The sequence below is a fragment of the Ursus americanus genome, chromosome 15, assembly GCF_024610735.1.
Source record: "Ursus americanus isolate L20-20 chromosome 15, mUrsAme1.1.p, whole genome shotgun sequence".
NCBI lineage: Eukaryota > Metazoa > Chordata > Mammalia > Carnivora > Ursidae > Ursus > Ursus americanus.
Window position 1 is genome coordinate 40,031,195 of NC_142141.1, and position 21,297 is coordinate 40,052,491.

General features: G+C 45.0%; 1 protein-coding gene and 1 pseudogene across 2 annotated transcripts in view; one reads left to right on the forward strand and one right to left on the reverse strand.

The window, feature by feature from the left end:
- NPR3 (natriuretic peptide receptor 3) overlaps positions 1-18,392 on the reverse strand; it is a 70,503-nt gene extending 52,111 nt beyond the window's left edge. For both annotated transcript variants that reach the window (XM_045787199.2, XM_045787198.2), the window contains exons 1-2: positions 16,790-18,392; positions 7,191-7,313 (exon numbers count right to left, since the gene is read on the reverse strand). In XM_045787199.2, the coding sequence (XP_045643155.1) occupies positions 7,191-7,313; positions 16,790-17,546 (880 nt within the window). In that variant the 5' untranslated portion in view covers positions 17,547-18,392. The remainder of the gene's footprint in view (positions 1-7,190; positions 7,314-16,789) is intronic.
- Positions 18,393-18,399: 7 nt separating this feature from the next.
- LOC148108873 (uncharacterized) lies at positions 18,400-19,319 on the forward strand (annotated as a pseudogene).
- The last annotated feature ends 1,978 nt before the right edge of the window (positions 19,320-21,297 follow it).

Consider the following 21,297-nt stretch of genomic DNA (forward strand, 5'->3'; position numbering starts at 1 on the left):
CTGAAGCCAGAAAGAGGAATGAGTGCTAGAGAGAGTGTTAGATGTCCTTTCCAGATGGCCTCAAGTTAGACCAGGGCCTGACGGCACTGGATAAGAGAAAGGGAGACGGGCTGAGCACAGACACTTTGGGAATGATGTTTCTAGTGGGCAGAAGGAGTACAAGGAGACAGAGAGGAGCTGACAGAGAAGCAAAGAATGACATGCTACCAATGCTAAGAAAAACAGGTTTCCAGAAAGAAACTGGTGGAAACAATATGGAATGCTCTAGAGCTACACTGCCTAATAGAGCAGCCACCAGCCACATGTGTGACTGTTTAAATTTAAATTAATTAAAATTAAATAAAATTTAAAATTCGGTTCCTCAGTCCGACGTGGCACATTTCAGGGGCTCGGTAGCCACGAGTGGCTAGTAGCTGCCATGCTGGGCAACACAGAACAGAACACAGTCAGCATCACAGAAAGTTCCATTGGACGGCACTGCTTCAGAGGCCCCGAGGCTTGGTCTGACCTAAGACTAACGGCTTTGGTGATGAGGAGGTCATCAGTGACCTTGATGATACTACTTTCAGAGTGGCGAGCACTGATGTCATCTTTTCAGCCAGTGGTCCTGAGCAAGGGATTAAGAAGAGGAAAAAGAAGTCTGCTAGTGAAAAGTCCAGCAGACGAGGTGACTCTTTGCGGTTGTTTCAGGAATGAGGAAAGTGAATTTGCTTTGTTTTAAACATCATGGAGACCCAAGCTTGTGTTCAGAGTAAGGCCACAGAATATTTGTGAAAGAAGAAATAACCTGCCCACCACCAAGCCTGTGGCCAGGGAGCTGGCGCTGGCAAGGGGTACCCACACTGGGATAACTAGCCAAGACATCAGAGAATATGTCCAAGAAATGAATGCCTGGAGCTCCCCAGGGCTGGCTCTGTAGCACTATGGCTCTTGACCTCGCCACACTCCACCCTCTCCAAACATCCAGGTGTTACATGCTTGCCATGGGCTAGGCTGGCCTACTGGCTCCCATCAGTAGTCAGAGCACCACTTATTGGGCGATGCCATTGTGAATGGCATTGCCTGTAGCATTGCATTCTTTAATCCTCATAAAAACTCCATGAGGAAGATACAAGTATAACTGCCACCTTACAGATGGGGAAACTGAGGCTCGAGGAGATTGATGTGCCCAAGTCACTTAGCTAATAAACAGAAGGAGAATTCAAATGCAAGCCAGACTGCAAACGCTGATGCCATGTCTGCTCTATGTTCACTTCATCAGAGTCTGGGGTGTTGCAAGCTTTAAAACTGAACATGCAATCGGATGACAGAAGTGTTAAGAACAAAAGTAACACAGAAAGAAAGGTCGGAAGAGGAAGTGTCTACATGTGGTTTAACAACTGTTACAGTTGAAAGATTGTATGAGAATTCTTTTTCTTTTCACATTGTCCCAAACTGACTTGAATGCGCATATATTACTTTTATAGTAAAATATAATAAATCTAATTGCTCCTCAATTTCTCTATTTTTCCACTTCTGGCAAGTCAAATAATTTATGTGCATCACCTAGCTCTACTGTACTTCCATCTTCACCTGAATTAGTGCCCGCTGAGTTATCAGGAACTCAAGAACGCTCTCTGATAATTGTAACAGTCCTGGACAGGATCACCCAAATAACCTGCCACCTAACTCACATCCAAAAACCATAATGCTGATGAAAAAGAATGCCAACAGGTGCTAGTAAAAACTCTACATGGCAATACATATCATCTTCTTTCTAGATTTGTTTAAAGACTTATTTATTTATTTGAGAGAGAGAGCATGCGGATGAGCAGGGAGAAGGGGCAGAGGGAGAGGGAGAGAATCTCGAGCAGACTCCATGGTGAGCTCAGAGCCCTACATGAGGCTTGACCCCAGAACCCTGAAATCATGACCTGAGCTGAAATCAAGCATCAGATGCGTAACCGACTGAGCCACCCAGACGCCACTTCTCTCTAGATTTTTTTAAACCTATCCTTTCAGTCTTATTTTCCACCACTTGAATTCCCCCATAATATATTCTGGATTCCTATAACTATAATTTGGGCAGATCTGAGAATTTGTTTGAGTACTTGCCAAGACCAAACAATCCAGTAGTCAGTAAATATGGGCATATTAAATGTTTTTTTTTAATCCAATAGCAAGTAAGTATTAATTAAAATAGATCCTTTTTCTAGAACTGGTATAGAGTTTGGTGTGAGGAAGCACAGGGAGAAAATGATGTTGAAGAACTTTTCATGAACACATATCTGATGTTTAGGGCACAATAGGGCGCCTGGGTGGCTCAGTCAGTTACGCTTCCAACTCTTGGTTTTGGCTCAAGTCATGGTCTCATGAGCCATGGAATCAAGCCCCATGTGGGGCTCCATGATCAGCGGGGAGTCTGCTTGAAGATTCTCTCCTTCTGTCCCCCCCAACTCGTGCACACTCACATATGTGCATGCTTGCTCACTCTCTCTCTCTCAAATAAATGAATAAATCTTTAAAAAAAAACCTCAGAGAAGACCCTTTACTAATGATAGACACCAGAACCTTGGTCTAGGTCTCTCTGCCTGCTGTAAGATTCTGTTTACTGCTTCTACTCTGAGGAAGAAAGGGGCTTCAGAGTCTGTGGCAAGCATAGACATTTGCCTCCCTACATTCATTCTTCCTTCTTCCTTAGTAAGAGGTTCCTAAATTGATTTGGGGTAACAGTGAGTCTAACTGAAAGCATACATTTCCTGGCATCCCTCTCAACTAGAGGTAGCAAATGATATATAAGTAGAAGTTAATCAGAGGGGCTTCCAGAGAGACCTTCAAACAGAATTGTGTCAACTGAGACGGTCTCTGTTTGCCTTTCATCCTTCTCCCTTCATCTTGCCTAGAATGAAGGCACCATCTCCGGAGTCCTAACCACCACCTTGTGATCCTGAGGACGGATGCAGTTCACTAACATTAAGGGAGCCGAGAAGCAGAAGAAGCTGGACACCTGATGACATTATGGAACCACCATCTCTACTCTGGACTGCCCACCCCTGGACTTCTTACAGGGGAGAGGATAAAGCTCTACCTTTGTTTAAATCACCATAGGTGGGAGTCTTGGTTATTTGCATGCAGGTGTAATTCCTAATGCACCTACACCCATTCTTAGGCCGTATTAGATACAAGCTGGTTACTTTGTTAAGAGAATGTATGGCCTAAACTTATCTATAAAACTACACCAAGAGGGCTGCTTGGGTGGCTCAGTCGGTTAAGCATCTGCCTTTGGTTCAGGTCAAGATCTCCAGGTCCAGGGATCAAGCCCCATGTCAGGCTCCCTGCTCAGCAGGTAGTCTGTTTCTCCCTCTCCTTCTGCCCCTCCTCCCCTCTCATGCTCTCTTTCTCTCTCTCAAATAAATAAATAAAATCTTTTTTTAAAAAGCTACACCAAGAAAAATGTATAAACTTACCATTTTTAAGAACTATATATAATCATCAAAGTAAACTAAGACTAATAATATAGCTAATTTATTAAACACTCATTATGTTCCAAGAAGTTTGCTATGTATCTCACATATGTTACCTCATTTATTACTCAGCTTGATGCCATGAGGTAAGTATTATTATTATCACTAAAAGAAACTAAGACCCGCGAGGGAGGACAGGGTTGCCTCAATTTGCCAAGAGCACAGCCTTTCAGGCAGACTGATACCAGAGCCCAGAGCCTGAGCAGCCATGCTGTAAAAGGTAAAAAAGAAAGGAAGCCTAATCAGAAACACCAAGGATACTTTGCCAGCTGTATAGAGCACATTATATAACTCTATGCAATCTAATTTTCAAGAAGCAGAAAAACTGAACTCATGGAAAAAATACATTTTAAAAAGTTGTCCCCAAATCACCAATACTAAGTCATATGGCTATGACTTCTTACACAGTGATATCATGCAAGGAGAAGGACACGGTATCACTTTTGTGGTATTCTTGCCAAGTAAGTATAAACTCAATCTTACCGTATGAAAACAATAGATAAACCCAACTGGGAGACATTCTACAAAATAACAGATTCATCAAAACTGTCAGGTCATGAATGACTAAGAAAGATTGAGGACGTGACACAGATTGGCAAAGATTAAGAAGATTCAACAACTAAATGGATTGGATCCTGGAACAGAAAAAGATCATTAGGAGGAAATGTAGTAAATTTCAAATAAGGCTTGTAGTTTAGTTAGTAGTATTGTACCAATGTTAATACTCTTATTTTGATAATTTTGCTATGGTTATTCAAATTGTTAACATTATCTGGTTGCTATGGTTATTCAAATTGTTAACATTATAGGAATCTGGATAAAAGGTATACATGAACTTTCTATATTATTTTTGCAAGTTTTCTGTAAGTCTAAAATTACTTCAAAATGAAATTTTTTTAAGTTTTTCAAAAATTACCTCTAAAAAGAAGTTAGGTCCAGATACAGAGTTGAATTGTTTCCCTCTTTCAAGGAATATTCTTATGGTATATAAACTGTTCTGGAGCACAAAAACAATGGAGAGTGTCCCAATTAATGTTATAAAGCTAATGTAAACTTGGTATTAAAATCTGGCGATACCACCTCAAGGCAAGAAAACTCCTGTCCAATCTCACTCACGAATATAGACTCAAAAATCCTAAATAAGATACTACAAAGTTACAATCAGCAATACACCTAAAAAAGTCATCATGACAAAGTATACTTAATTCCAAGAATACTACAATGGCTCAATCTTAGGAAATTTATTTAAAAAATAGGTCAAATGTACTTGATAACATTCCCCACTCATTTCCAATTTTTAAAACCACATTTAATAAGCTAGAAATAAAAGGAGACTTTAAAATCTACTTCAATTCAAGAAGTCAGAAATTAAAGTATCACCACTGTTATATAATATAATTCTGGAGGTTCTTGCCAATGCAATAAAAAAAGAAAAATAAGATGTCCAGCTGTCAAAATGGGGAAAAACTCTTTTTGCTATATGAAAATGATATAATAAACTATTGGAACAGAGGGTTTTATATGTGGAATTCTTGCAAAATAAACAGAATCTCATAGCTTTTCTATATAACAACTAAAGTTATAAAATGTAATGGGAAAAGAACATGAGCATAATAACAATCAGAAAACATAATATCTAAGAATGAACTCAACAAGAATGGTACAGAATATAAATGAAGAAATGGCAAAACACTGCATATGGATATAAAAAAAAAGTCAAATAAAATAATTTAAAAGTTAGATGATGTAAGGATGCAGGAAAACAATCTCATAGCTTGTTGCAAAACCATAAAGTGGTAAACCTCTTTAGAGGCAACCTGGCAAGATCTATCAGAACTTTAAACTTTGGACCCAGAAATTCTACTTCAAGAAATTTATCTCACAGGTAGTATGTATGTATAAACATGGGTGTGTGCGTGTGCGCATAAAGGCTACTCAATATAGCATTGTTCTTAATAGTAAAAAGCTGACAACAACATAAATATTGCAAACGACAGACTGCTGAGGTACAGATGGCATGTCAGCATTATAAAACACTATGTAGCCACATTTGAAATAGTATAACCACTTTATGGAAAAATATTTTTGTAAATATTTTTTTATAAAATAAGCAAGATGTACATATTTCTAAATATTATTAATATACTTTTAGCTGGGTGGCAGAATTATAGTAACTTATTTTCTTCCCTGTGATTTTGTTTCTCAAATTTTCTATAATACTCATGTATTGTAATTAGCAAAGAAAAGTAATATAAGCTTTATCTGTGAATGCAAGGAATTCCAGTACCTAATATTTGCACTGCACTGGCCCATTTATAATATGCATTCACATGCATTTTCTCCGAATAAACACTGTTTTTCATCACCAACTTGCAAAACTCAGAATAAATGTTTTTCATTTTGACTCGTTTCTACCACTATCTCAGTGAACTCAATACTATATCCAATAATATAATTACGTTTTGATCTGGGGTCAAAAAGTGAAACCACCACTTAGCTCACGCAAAGAGAAGGGGAAAGACAACCGTGGCAGCAAAGAGGAAAAATGGGTGTTTATCCTGCAAGCCTCAAATCGCCAATCTTATCCACTACAGGAAGCAGGAGCTACTCTTGTTTCATCAACTTTTCTTTAGCCCTGTGAGAGTTGTGTTTTATTACCTGTTTACGCACAATCCTCTCTTGTTTGAGTTCATTGAGTAAGCCAGGTATCAGAGCAGCAAAGTAAGGTGTACGCTTAAAGTTTTAGATCCTGTCAAACTGTCTCTCAGCAGCAAGAACGGGGAAGTAGAGTTCAGCATAAACAAGCCATTTGTGACAAGTATACTTATGATTCCCTATAACTGCTCAGTTTTGAGCAGCCAGTGTGCTGTATTTGAGAAAATTTTCCATTGTCCTACGCTGTCTCCTTCAGAGAGAGTCCTCATCACATATGGCGGAAACGTTTTGAACCTGTGATCTTCATGGCCTTCTTAAACACCCTCCATCACAGGAACACTGGGAACCCCCCCAGATCCGTTTTAAGGAACGATATGCTTTCAATCATATGTGTTGGTGGATCTCAAAATTCTATATAGGGGAGGCTGAACTGCAGGCAATAATCTGGAAGGAAGAGGGGCTGGGAGCAGTAGCTTTCAAAATGCTTTTACCTCAATTTATAGTAATGGTTATTTTATTTTCATACTGCAGCCCATTACACACCTATGTGTGACCTGCTTAGATATATACACACATACGATTATATTACCAAAATAAAAGTTTTATGAAATAATACACTTGCAATGTGTGACACACTTTAACATGTTCTATTACATCGATATATTCTAGTATATTCCATTAAAAATCATGCCCACATCTCATTAAAATATTCCAACCATCATAGTGGCAACTCACAGTTGGAAACACGCTTGAGAGGGGTCTTTAGGGCCTGGATTTATGACCATCTGGAGCACTGGAGGGAGCTATGCTCCCTCCCAGACAGTCCATGGGCACCCCAAGTAAGAGGTGTCTTCTTGCTCTGAGTTCTCAGAGAAGAAAAGCTTGAGAACTTAGAAGTCCTGGGAGTGTTCAGTATCACACATTTCTAAGTTCCTTTCCATGGAACCAAGTCTATTGAGGTCATTCAAATTATTGACTTTCTCGGGACCTCTTTTGACACCTTGGAGAGAGGGGAACTGGAAGCACAGTTACCGTAGGAAGAACTGTTGAAGAGCTCGATGTTGAAGAAGGCGTAGTCTCCACTGGTCATCCCATGCTTGTGCGCCGCCAGCATGATGCCCCGGATGGTGTCGCTGCTCGCACACATGATCACCACTGGGGAGGGAGGAACAAAGAACACGTGTGAAACGCCCTTTCCCACAGGACAGCGAGGACGCGGAAACCAGGAGAGGGGGACGTCTGACAAGGAACTGGGGACTAATATAGCCCTAAATCATCTCCCCATTCGTGACTTACTAATTACAAAGGGAGAGAAGAGTAACTTGACAGTGGAGAAAGCGAGCGGACTCCAGCATAACCAGGTGATGGGAGCCACCACCACCAACCACAGGAGCACACGCGTGAACCTACACCCGGCACCAAAAAGGTCAAAATGCGCAACATGACTCCAAGCAGGAGAGCAGCCAAAAACCCAACTGTGGAAATGTTCTAACCTAAAAAGACTTCAAGGAACAGAAAACTAAAAGTGTGATCCTGCATCTTAAAAAAATAGTAAAAAAAAAAAGTTTTGCTATAAAGGGCATTACTGAGACAACTGGAAAAACTTGGGTAAGTCTGTGAATTAGATCGCAATATTGCATCTGTGTTAGAGCTTTTGCTTTTCATGCTTACACTGGGGTTTTGTAAGTAAATGTGTTTGTTCTTAGGAAACACACTTAAGTATTTAGGGGTAAGGGAGCATGATGGCCCTACTTACTTCTCAAATGGTTCATAAAAAGATAATTATATGTGTGTGCGTGTGTGCGTGTGTGTGTTTGAAGGTGGTAGGAAGGAAAGGAGGAGGGGAGAGATTTGGAGTGAAAGCATATGGGGCAAAATGATACAACTGGTAACAGCCAGGGTGAAGGCTGTACAGAGGTTCTTACACTTTCTTACACCTTTTCCAAAAGTATAAAATTATTTCAAAATCACTTTTTTAAAAAATACTTTAAAGATATCATCAGATTTGCCCAATATAAGCCAGTGAAGAGTATCAACAGCTTTTTGTACTACACAGCATGGTAAATACATTTTCCAGAAAAAAGCAAACTGAATGGCTTTAGGGAGAACGGTCATTAGGCAAATCAGAGGATGCGGTGAGTGGTGTAAGCTTTCTGCTGTCTGAATGTTGAAACATTTCTCTCGAGCTGTCTCAACGTATATAGGAAATAGTTAACAAGACTCCAGGTCCCTCCTCATGTTCTCTCCGTTTATACCCACACTGTCAGATTTGAGAAGCTTTAAGCAGCTCCAGAACCTTGTAGTCTGCCACGTAAGAACTACACCCGGCTGGCTTGAAGCGGGTGCCTGGCCGTTGTCCAGTTAATTCGACCACTGTCGATGGCCCCTGGTCCCCATGATACAGACCACTGTGTTTCGCTGCATACACAGGAAAGGGGACCCAGAGAGGCCTGGGGGGCTGTCCCCCATGTTATCACCACACATGCCAGCCCTCCGCGATGTGTCTGTTCTTTGTAAAAGCATGGGTGCTGAAAGACGTCAGACAAACTCCAGGCTGTGCCAAAGCTGCCTCGGCAACCTGCACGAAAGGTGAGGCGCCTGCTGATATTTCGTTTATTACACATGTTAATTCCGAGTGTTAGATCATGACTCTGACATTTCTTACTACAGAAGGGCTCGCTGTGCTGGCTCACGCTCTGGAGAACAAGTTTTAACAATACGAAATTTCGAAAGGACTATAACTGTGGGAGTAGGCGTTATTTGTGCCTAAAAATATTGTTATATATTTGGGATAAGTAGTCAAATTCCAAGATCCCTCAGCAAGGGAGCTTTGAAAAAAACTCTTCATCGTTCATTATGACCTAGACCCTTATTTTAGCTCTGATTCAATTCTAGTCCCTGAAATCATAAAAAAGAGCCACGGTGTCCCACAAAGCGGCCAGTAAGGAAAAGGCTGAGGCTGGACAAGTTTGAAGAGTACAGATTCCAAGAGTGGCCATCTACAGAAGGACCCCGGACCTCTAGCTACTGTCCGCCAGCAGCCCCCATCATTTTGTGATCCTCAACTATGTCATCGACTGATCATAGTCTGGAGTCTGACCCCAGACCCCCAGATATAGAACCTGATGCTGTCGGCACATAAAGAGCAGAGGCATTGCTTGGAGGCAGAATCCCCATCATCTAACTCCGACGTTTTTAGATACTCTCAAATGCAGATTACTTCATTTCAATGAGGACCACAATCACAAACACATTTGCGTCAACACCTCCCTGGGCATGCCAAATGAGAAGCCAAATTGTAAGCAGGAGGCTGTTAGTGAGGACGGAATCCGAACCAGGAGGTCAGCTGGAGGATTCAGGCATCCGAAGGCGTCAGGCCTTGGTAAGCCTAAGCACCCGTGGGAGTGCTATACAGAGCGCAGGCCCTAACAGGCTGCGTCCTCAGGCCGGAGCATAAGCTTCGCTAAGCCCTGGTTGGGCTCCACCCAATGCTGCCCCCTGTCACTTCTTTGTCTATTTTTACAGCTCTGGCCCATCTCCTTCTCCCCATTCCCATGCCCACGAGACCAAACCCTCTGACACACACACCCTTTCTTTAAATGTCAGTGCCTGCTGGACTGAGCACGAGTGGCGCGGAGCCGCAGCGTGTGTCTCTGAGCAGGCTTGATTGTCTTAGATCTCATCCATTTTGTGCTGGCCATGCAGTTAAACCCTCTTTTGTGAGAACTAATGTCCAAGTTCACGGGTAGGATATTGTTCTTCTTGCATAAAGAAGCCCATAGTGCACATTCTCATCGGGTTAAAGCTGGAGCAAGCACTTTCAGACACTGGCAAAGCAGAGAGAACGCAGAATCCTTCTAGATTTGGAGGGTGTTCCCTAATCTCTTATGGCTGTTTCATTCATGCCTAATTCAACAGCAGCTATTTTTAGCAACTTGCCTTTATACAATCTGTCAGAAGGTTTAAAATAGTTTTCACTAAAATAGCTTTCTCCTCCTACTCATGTTTCATCAGTTTATATAATAACTAATTAAATTACACACTTATTATAATAAGTACAACTGGTATAAACGGATTTGGCGACAACTCTTGGAGAGTCAATGGACAAGTGTGAGAAGCGTGTGGCCATAATCAGGAAAAGTATACACCAACAGTCAATAAAGTGTATGGAGCAAAAGAGAGCTGCAGCTAACCCTGCAGGCTGCTTAAAGGAAGGTCAATGAAGACAATTTGTGCTGTATTTAGTATAGTTAAATATATAAATACTCATTTTTTGGTCAAATTGTTAAACTTGTAAAAGGAGGGATGCTGGTGTAATTCTAAGTTTCTAGATGGACTGTTCATCATTCTGCTCTATTTCTCTCTTTGCCAAAGACCTGTGATGTCCCATGGCATCCTCCACTGTCTGACTCCCAGTGTCTTCTGGAAGAGACTTTGCAATCACTCTAGAAATGGCAGACAGAAGTGCTAAGGGGTGGCTACAGAAGCCAATTCAGAGAACCAGAAACAGTCCAGGTGGCATACCTGACTTAGGGGGGATATCTTTTCCCTAATCTCACATTTCCATCTGGAGTAACCTCTAAGAGAGTGAGACTCCTCATCCCTCAATGTACCTTCATTCATCCCTCTCCCCCCACCAAAGGAAAAGGAGTAAATTGTTTTATTGTTGAGGTGAGTCTGAAAACAAAAATGGCGCACTGGACCCAAAAAAAGGCATGCTGGATCCTTTCCTTCTTCCTCTTTTGGGTGCATGTCTGCTTGCAGAGGGCACATATTAAGGGAGACGTAAACAGTAAGTAGACCCTTTTGGCAACAAATCTAAATCCATCTTTCCCAATAGGTTTTATCAATAATAAAAACATATTTTCTGGGCACCTGGGTGGCTCAGTCAGTTGAGTGTCTGCCTTCTGCTTAGGCTCAGGCCATGATCTTGAGGTCCTGGGATTAAACCCCACATTGGGCTCCCTACTCAGCAGGGAGTCTGCTTCTCCCTCTCACTCTGCTCCTCCCCCCTGCTCGTGCTTGCTCTCGCTCTCTCTCAAATAAATAAATAAAATCTTTTTAAAAAAATATTTTCACATTCTCCATCTGACTCTTGCATCCATTTTCCATTTAATTTGAAGCTTAAAAAAGAAAAGAGATGTTACTTTATGGAAGCAAAGCAATATATGCCATGTGCCACAGATTGAAAATATGATATAGCAGAAATTAGAAAACAAAACTTAATAGAAATTTGGGGAGCAGTCAAAGAAATATCTAAATCAGAGGAATTTCTTTTTAAAAGACAGATAGTAAATAGGAAAAAGAGGTAAGAAAAGTAGAGTTTCAATCCAGGAAGTCTAACATCCAAATAATACAAATTCTAGAAAGACAGAGAAAATAAAGGGGATAAAGGAAATAATTTAAGAAATTTTTTCAGGGGGCGCCCGGGTGGCTCAGTCATTAAGCGTCTGCCTTCGGCTCAGGGCATGATCCCAGAGTTCTGGGATCAAGCCCCGCATCAGGCTCCTCCACTGGGAGCCTGCTTCTTCCTCTCCACTCCCCCTGCTTGTGTTCCCTCTCTCGCTGGCTGTCCCTCTCTCTGTCAAATAAATAAATAAAATCTTCAAAAAATTTAAAAAAATTTTTTTCAGAACTAAAAGACATGAGTCTCTGTACTGAAGAGGTGTACCCTCCAATCCCCTGACGTGCCTAAGGCAAGATACTGGCGTGAAAGTATATCATAATAAAATGTTAAAACACTGAGAGCAAAGAGAAAATCCTAAAAATTTTCAGGAAAAAAAATAACAGATAACAAACAATAGGTCAAGAATCCAAGTTGATTCAAGCTTCCCAGTAGTAACATTGGAATTTATAAGACAAGCCTTCAAGTCTTGAGGGAAAATGATTTCCAACCTAGAATTCCATAATAATGTATAAGGGCAGAATGAAGACATTTTCGGTCATGAAAGGTAGCAAGCTACAGCTCTCATCTGTCCTTTCTGAGAAAGCTCCTGGAGGAAGTGCTCCACCAAAACAAGAACATAAACCAAGAAAGAGGAAGACCTAGGGCTCTAGTCAGACAGAGAGAGAGAGAGAGAGAGGAGAGAGAGGCAATGGGAGCTGCAGGGGGTTGTTAAAGAAAGGGTCCAGAGTGACAACTGTGCAACCTGCCTTAGAAAATAACCAAACTGGAGCATCTGAGGGGCTTGCAATAGAGTCGATGGATAGTTTAGTTGTAAGTCCATAGGAAACTAAGCAAACAAGTAAAACAGACTTTTTTTTAACCCAAGGAAAACTAGAGCAAAGCAGGAAATGTCATTGTAATAGCCGATACGGTCCAACTACAAATAGCGTTTAGAAGGCAATAAACTTTCCTCTGGCAAGTGAGACATGGGAAGTAGGAGGCAGTAAACTCTTGTTCCTAATAAGGCTCATGTAATCTTCTGACTTTTTAATCTATGTAACTGTATAACTAACTCCCAAAAGATTAATATCTTTTTTTAAAAAAAAGACTTCTTTCTGGCCATTTCTACACTACACAACAATGGGTTTCATTTGCAAAATAGAGATTGCACTTTTATTTTTGTTGTTCACAAAGGTCCATCCACTCCAAAGACTTTCAGAGTTTCTATACTGCAGCTTACAATGCTTCTTTTTTCCCCTGCTGTGTGTTATTCTACACTTATCATGTGTTATTTGCTTAAAAAGTCTGCTGATCAACCACTTGGTCATTTACCCCAGCCTAATTCTAAAAATTAGTGACTCTTGTACTGATTAAATACTGTTGTCTCTATAGTTGTTAGCAGGCCCACATCAATGACATATTAATAACTAAAAGGATAAAACTACAGTTCTTCATACAAAAATGTGTGTGTACACAACTTCCAGTTCTGTGTCTCCTAAGATCCATAGACAAAACAACTGCTAGCTTCTATTGCTTTAAAAAAATTGTTATTTTTAAACTTGCCTTTTTATTTTATTTTTTTTTTAAGATTTTATTTATTTATTTGACAGAGAGAGAGACAGAGAGACAGCCAGCAAGAGAGGGAACACAAGCAGGGGGAGTGGGAGAGGAAGAAGCAGGCTCCCAGTGGAGCAGGAAGCCCAATGCAGGGCTCCATCCCAGGACTCCGGGGCCAAAGGCAGATTCTTAACGACTGAGCCACCCAGGCGCCCCTAAACTTGCCTTTTTTCAAAATAAATGTATTGATGACTATAGAATACTGAGGGCAGTCGTGGACTGTAGAAGTGGATAAGGTTTAAGTAAAGATCTTTTTTTTTTTTTTTTACTGATATAGACTCAGGTGTGTGTATTTCAGTGATCCTCTATGCTGGCTAAAGACAAAAGATGGGGAAAATTTTTTTTTAATTATTGACATCAATGGTAAATCCCTAAAAGGAATGACCAATGTCCCCTCAGTTCTTCATTTTACAGCACAGCACATAACCAAGTGAAATTTTAGTCATATTATTATTTGAGATGGTGGCATTATCAGTTTTTACACATAAAGAAATTCAAACATTTGTAATATGATTTTAAAGATGAAATTGGGGCGCCTGGGTGGCTCAGCCCGTTAAGCAGCTGCCTTTTGGCTCAGGTCATGATCCCAGGGTCCTGGGATCAAGCCCCACACCGGGCTCCCTGCTCAGTGGGGAGCCTGCTTCTTCCTCTCCCTCTTCCTGCTGCTCCCCCTGCTTATGCTCTCTCTGTGTCAAATAAATAAAAATCTTAAAAATAAAAAAGATGAAATTAAGTTCAGAAAAGTCTTTAAAATATCATTTCCAAAAGACGGTAGGGGAGAGGGGACAGACATTCTCTGGTTCTATGATGTTTCATATGGAGTTTTAAAGGACAAAAATGTGGTCAGTTATGTTTTTAATACTTGAGTGAGTACAAATCCAAACTCCATATCAGCGTGAAGAGGCCTGATTCTCCTCTGACCTCACTGCTTCAGGAGGAGGAAATTCTACCTCGGAGAAGGTGAAAACCTTGCCTGGCCACACAGCAGCGGAGTGGAGACTCCGAAGCCAGAGCGTCTGTCCCTCCTGCCAGGGTTCCTTCCCCAAGGCATGGCCTCACCTCGGTAAGGGTGATTATCATGATATATATATAACAAGAATAACCATAATCAAACCTCCCGTTTACTGAGCATTCGGTTTGTGCCTGGCGCTGTTTCAGTACATTCGACTTGTTAGCTCACTCAACCGTCCCAGCATCCCCAGGATGGGCTGTCCCATCTGCCGCCACTTTAGCTAAGGAGCCTGAGGTATGAGGGTTAGGAGCAGCCCAACCTCTTTTCCAGGGCAGGTGCTCCGGAAGTCCAACTCCACGGAACCCTGAACTGAAGCCCCACTTAACACTTCAACCACTTATGGCAAAGTGAGGGTGATTAGTACAAGATCCCCAGAGAGAGCTTTGGGATCAAGCAACTTTCTCACCGGAGGGTAGGAAACAGGGGTGGGGGAGAAGACTTAGGAGAGAAACTGTTTTGCTTTATATTTATTAATATTTATCCTTCTGCCAAGTCACTGTTGGAAATAAACTTTAGAGTAAGAATGGTAGCCTCATCACCTGTAAAACACAGGTTCAGCCCAGCAGACTTTCACCACCAAACTCAACAGAGAGAGAGAGAGAGAGAGAGAGAGAGGAGGAGGAGGAGGAGGAGGAGGAGGAGAAGGAGGAGGAGAAGCAAAAAGACCTGGGAACAGCTATGAGGTTGCCGGGCACCAGACTGTTAGTCCAAGAGCTCTGAAGCCCCCAGGCCTAGAGGGCACTGGCGCCTCCCTACCCCTTGCCTCAGCCACACCACTGTGAACCTGAGGGGACCTGTGGCCACGATCTGCCCTCCTCGGGGCCTGCTACTCCCCTAGGCCATGGATCCCAGGCCACGTGTGCATGGGTCACCGCCAGCATTTAGACCTTCAGGACTGTGGCAGCGTAGACGCAGTTGGCAGACCGCGGCTCGCGCCCGCAGGATAACACACCCCGATCCCCAGCCCTTCCTGCCCTGAAAACCAGGCCCTGGAAATGCCAGCCCCTCGAAAGCCGAGAGCTGAAGAATCAGGTCCCGAGGACACAGGTCAACCTGAGGTCTACGTGGCTCTGCAGTAACCTGGGGACTGGGTGAGGGGAAAGAAGCAGATACAGGCTTCTCCGCGGGGCGTGGCGAGTCCGCAGCGGTTGGACACAAGTGCCCTTTTTCATAATCAGCAAAACCGGCGCCTCGCCTGCTTGTCTGGCAGGGATTCCGCGCAGACAGCCTGGAGTTCGAACGCTCAAAATTTGGCCATGCATCCCCACTGTCAACACCTCCCGCCTCTTTTCTCTAAAGAGTGCGTTCATTCCTGGTCCGAGTGGCCAGACTGGGCAAGGGGGCCGCCACGGTGCCATCCTCCAGGGAGCTTCTGCCCACTCTCACCTGTTCCTGAGGCTTCTAACTTCAGGTTGCGCTGTGTCCCACGGCCACAGAGCCGAGGCCCCTGGCCGTGCCAAGTCGTGGACTAGCCCTGTGTCTGGCTCAGCCCTTTTCCCCTCGGGCCTCCCTGCGTGGGGTCGTGGGGAGCTTTGCCGGGACTGCACCACTGACAATCCAGGAGCTTGAGCGCCAAGGGGGGGAGCCGACGTGGGTTCTCAGAGCACTGTGCACCCCAAACCTGACACCAGAAAAGAGGGCATCGCACTATGCTGGGAACTCAGGCCACCTTCACGCAGCCTACACTGCAGTAAAATGGGCCGCACTGAGGTCTTCTGTGATTAGGTATTCGCGAACACTTGCTTCTCCTCCCGCTCCCTGTTCCCTGTAGCCGTAGCCGCCATCCTCAGGCTTGAGTTTTGTCTGGTTTGGTAGTTATTCAAATTCCCACAGATCCGGGGAGAAAACTTGGGGCTCACGTGCAAAGGCTGTAAGCGCCCGCTTCCCCAGCGCGCGCTCTCGCAAAGCCTCGCTCGGGGCGCTTTAGAGACCTCGGTGCCGAACGCGCGGGGTTGGGGGGGACGGGAAGTGAGTGTCGCCTGAGTCCAGACACAGCGAAACATTTTTGGTGGAAACCACAGAAGCTCCTTTATAAGGGCTACGGAAGGAATGAGAAGGGCGAAACAATGACCCTTTAAAGGAAAGCTGGGAAGTGGAAGGAGCAGCCAGGGAAATCGGCAGAACCAAGCTAGCCAAGTAGGCGCTAGCCAGTTGTGGAGCAAATGCATATGCTTCCGCACTAGGAGGGGGCGCACGCTGGTAAGGGACTGGGTAACAAGTTCTCTCGGCCTCGGGACGCTTTCGGCAGGGCACGGAGATTGCGCCCCCAATCACCAGCCTAGCGCTGACAAAGGGAGAGGGAGGAAGAAAAACCCAAGCGATTTGAAAGCACCTGTCGGACCTGGGCACTCAGGAGCTGCTGGCCCAGACGCCCCTCCCCCAGGCTCCACCACCTCCCTCGGACCTCTGCATTCACCCCGCGACTGCGAAGGGCGATGGTCAAAGGTTGTCGCAACCGAACAGTGCGCACCCGGGCGAATCCCCGCGTGCGCGTCCTCCCCGGGTCCTCGGTGCAGCAGGGGTAGTGGGGTCCGCAGAGGAGCGGACGGGTGTGTAGGGAGAGCCGCCGAGAGCGGCTGGGTTAGGGCGGGACGCCCGGGGCGCACTGCTGCTCACCTCGCTCACTGGCCTGGATGTAGCGCACTATGTCGTCCAGGTCCAAGTCTTTGGTCTCATCGAAATTGTAGGCGGACGTGTGCAAGCCCTCCTCCTGGAAGACTTCGTGGACCCCTTCGAGGGTGAAGTAGCAGTTCCGCTCCAGCTTGTCATCGCTGTAGACCAGTGCAGCGCGGCTCCAGTGGTGGTGGCGGAACAGAGCAAGCATCATCTCACCCATCTTAGCGTATGCGGGTGCCACGCGCGTGAGGTGCGAGTACTCCGTGTCCTTGTGCTGGAAGCCAGCGGCCAGTGCCCCTGCCGACAGCATGGGCAGGTCCCAGTGCGACGCAAGCCGGGCCACGGGCGCTGCTGCGTACTCGCACACCGGCCCCAGGATGAGATCGGGCTTGGCGCCGCGTGCCGCCGCCACGCGGTCCACCAGGCTGAAAAGTGCGCGGTTGCCGCAGTCCGAGTCTTCGTAGGTCACCTGGAAGCGAGTGCCGGGTGGCAGAAGCCGCCGCTCAGTCCCGTTGCCCTCCACGCTGCGCAGCGCGTATTCGATGGCCGGCCGCACCCGGGCCAGGGAGAACAGGTACGAGTCGTCTTGGGGCAACAGCACCAGCACCTCGATCTTCTGCGGCTGCAGCGCCTCTCTCTCCCGGCGCCCTCCGCCGAGGCTGGGGCCCCCGCCGCCACCACCACTGGTGCTGCCGACCAGCAACACCCAGACAAGCAAGACGCACGCAGAGAAAGTGAGCACCAGCGTGGACGGCATCGTGCCGCAGGAAAGAGCCTGCCCTCGCTGCCGACTCGCCCTCTGCCCCCCACCCACCCTTCCTCTTTCTTCCCCAATGTTCTCTCCGAGGTCCCTGCGCCCCCTTGGGCGCTCTAAGAAAATAGAATACCCCCTTCGCCAAAAGACAGAGAGGAAGAATTCTTCTTTGCAGTGTCACTCGTTTAAAAGAGAGAGAGAGAGAGAGAGAGAGAGAAAAGGAAGAAAAAGTTCACCGCGTGTAAACCTGTACGCCTGTAATATATTTATATATATATATATATACTTATAAATATATATATATATTCGCCCTCCCTTTATATATACTATTTTGCTTAGAGGTGGCTTCTTATTTGGGCGTTGCTGAGATTGCTTTTGAAAGCGTATTTGTAAAAGAAAAAAAAGTTAGACTTGTCCAAGTGCTTGTAATTGACGGTGCATCTCCCCCGCGTTTGATCTCATTGATTCGCGCCGGTTCCTGGATCCATAGCCCGCGTTTAAATAGCGTGGCAGCGGCGGAGCGTGTTACCACACAAGGCGCTCCGAGACTGGGCTTGTATTTCCAGCGGGTGGGGTGGGTGGGGGTGGGGAGTGGTGGGGGCTGGGCTGGGCTGGGGGAGCCTCTCATTAACATTCTTACATCAGGGCTCCTCCCCACACCCCTACCTTCCCACTCCTCCCTGGTCCCTAACCCCAACAACTCCCAGCCAGCCCCCTGCCTTGTCCTTAAAACCGCAGTCGCCCACGTCCGCACCGGCGGGAGTCCCCACTACACCGCACTGCTTCGGGGGTCCCCCGCCTTACCCTGGCCCCGCACGCGGCAGCACTTTCTCCAGCTCCGGGCTTTAACAGGGAAATGTGTTTGAAAGTAAAGAAACGAGCGCAAGCACACACACTGTGCAAAAAACAACAGGATTAGAGGAAGAGGGTGGTCCTAGAAATTTGTAGTTTCCTTGCAAAAATCCGTAAATCCCGCTCACTCTCACCTCTTTCTCACTCCAGCCAAATTCCCTCCTGACGCGCCAACTCAGGGCGGGCACCCGACCTTCCCGGTCCTCTGGCGCAAGGTCAGGGAACAGGGACCAAGGTCTCGGTGCAGACGGCTCGGTCGCGGACCTAGAATTCCCAGCTAGCCCAGGAGATACTTGCACCCCACCCTCCCCTGCTCTCCCCTGCCACGCGCCCGCGTCCTCTCTGGGCCGAGCGGTTCGCGCTGGAGTCGCTGCGTTTCCAGGATTCCAATGACCCCACGTAAAGACCATCAGCCGGCGAGCTGCAAGCGGAAAAGCGAAACTTGTTGCTCCCAAAGGCGAGCGAAGAGTTCGGCTTCTGGAAGTGGCCAATAATTTGAAAAGCATCTCCGAGGCGTCCTGAAGGTTTTGTTGCCGAACCAGGTAACTAAAGAGACCTCCCTAAATCGTCACCCGAGAGCCTCCTGGGTGCAGGAGCACCCTCCGTTCCAACCGCTTCTCCTCGGGGTCGCGAGAGACACTGTGCTCGCGGTTCTGCACTGCCGAGAAATGTCCTGTGTCGGAGACCTAGTCTTGCCACTGGTCACAGGCGCCAACAGCAGTGGAGACAAGGATGGAAACGGCCGTGAAGTCCGTGGCCAGAGGGGCCTCGCGGGAGTCCTCCGCGCTACAGGGCAGGTCCACATGGAATTTGACCCCCTGAACGTGACAACACACCGAGGTCATTTGCAGTGCGAACGCGCTACATTGGACTGGGGAATTCTGATACTTAAGTGCCGCAAATTAAAATAAATTGAAAATGTTTTTAAATGGTCTTTCATTAGACTGCCTGTGTCCACGAATTTCTATTAGTCTTCGACCAACGCCCTCTTTCGGCAGAAACTTGCAGCCGACTGTTATCGCCGATGCCACAGTCCCAGGGGCTGCGTTTGGTTAGTTCGCGTTGGTTATTTTTCTTTTCTCATTTCTTTTCTCTTCCTTGCTTTTCCTTTCAACACGGAGGTCCCAAAGAGCAATCGCTCTCATTTGTAACGGTGAAAAGGCAAATTGGGATTACAGGAGACGTGGCAACTTCAAGCAACAACGCTGGATGCCAGTTGACAGCAGCTCCTTAACACTTTCTGGCACCGGAAATGTAATTATGGACAACAGGTCACCCTCTGGGTCATTTAGATTTCAGATTATGCACTAGGATCCCTGAATCTTCAAGTAGGACCCTTCTACTCCTACAAGAACTCCCATTTATTTAATTAGAGCTGCTAATCAGTAGCAAAAGAGGCATCTGTATAAAATTTTAACTCCACAAAGAGGGTAATTCGCACACACTGGAAATTGAGATTTAGCACTTCACAGCAATTAAACCCTCCCTGAACTCCTGGGAAGAATGAGGCAGGGACGGAGCGAGGGAAGAAGAAAGGAAGGAAGGAAGGAAGGAAGGAAGGAAGGAAGGAAGGAAGGAAGGAAGGAAGGAAGGAAGGAAGGAAGGAAGGGAGAACAGGACTAAATCACGAATTCCAAGGGTCTTAATGGATTTTGAAACTGGTTGCCAGGAGACGTAAAGGAACCAAGGTTTCCTATTACTGTTTTCTGTGCCCTGTGTCTGGGGAACACCGGCCAACGGCGATATGACTCTGCACACTGTGTGGTGTGGGCTTATTAGGAGAGTCTGGGGTTTCAGTGGCACCAGGCGAGAATGCCTCTGCCCCAGTCGCACCAAGGGCCCGCCCGGGGGAGTGCCTTTACATTTGGGTATCATAGCCTCTAGGTGGCCTTTGGATCAGAGCTCTCAACTTCCAGCTTGTCACTCAAGGGCACTGACAGACCAAGCTGTGGAAAGGAAGAGCCCCCAAACTAGACAGCAGAACCAGAGAAGCCAGCTTACTGCCCTTGCTGGTGTGCAAAGCACCACTTAAATTTTTTCAGTGAGCAGAAATTAGGATTTTTTAAATTGAGGTATAATTGATATGTAACATTATTTAGTCTCAGGTGTACTACATAATGATTCCACATTTGTATATATTGGGAAATGGTCACCACAATAAGTCTAGTTGTACCTTTCATCACCATGCATAGTTGCAAAAATTTTCTCCTTGTGATGAGAACATCTAAGATCTCTTTGCAACTTTCAAATATGCAATGCAGTCTTAACTATAGTCAACATGCTATACCTTACCTCCCCACGACTTATTTATTTGATAGAAATTAGGATTTTTAAAGAAAAATTTTAATTGAAAATATGCATATTATAGGAAGTAATAGAAGTATATGAATTTTAATGTTATGAGTTTGTTTACTTTCCATCAAATTAGATTTTTTTCCAAGCAGCTGAAAGTCTGTGTAAATTTCTGGACTACCATGAAGTTGTCCAATCTTAGAACTGGAAAAGATCTTAGAAGTCACCACCCTGACACCCCTCACTCACTAAATGGTGAATTAAGGCCAAAGAATAAAAATGAGGTACTTAAATTCATCTTCGTCCCTGAGAGTATTTTTAAATGAGATTGAATTAGAAATAAGCATGTACCACCCATTATACCATGTAAAATTAGCTTTGGAAACAAAGCTAATTTTCATTAAGTAATAACATTCTTTGTATTAAACTTTTATTTTATATGCAGTTAAGTTTTGAAGATATACAGCACACTAAGATAATTATTAATAGAGTATAATAGAATTTTTACAGCACTATAAACATGAAGATGGATCAAGCCAAGAAAGAAGGAAAAAAGAAAACAAATAGAAATAACTCATCCCTTAGAGTCAATTTTTAAACATTGTTCTTT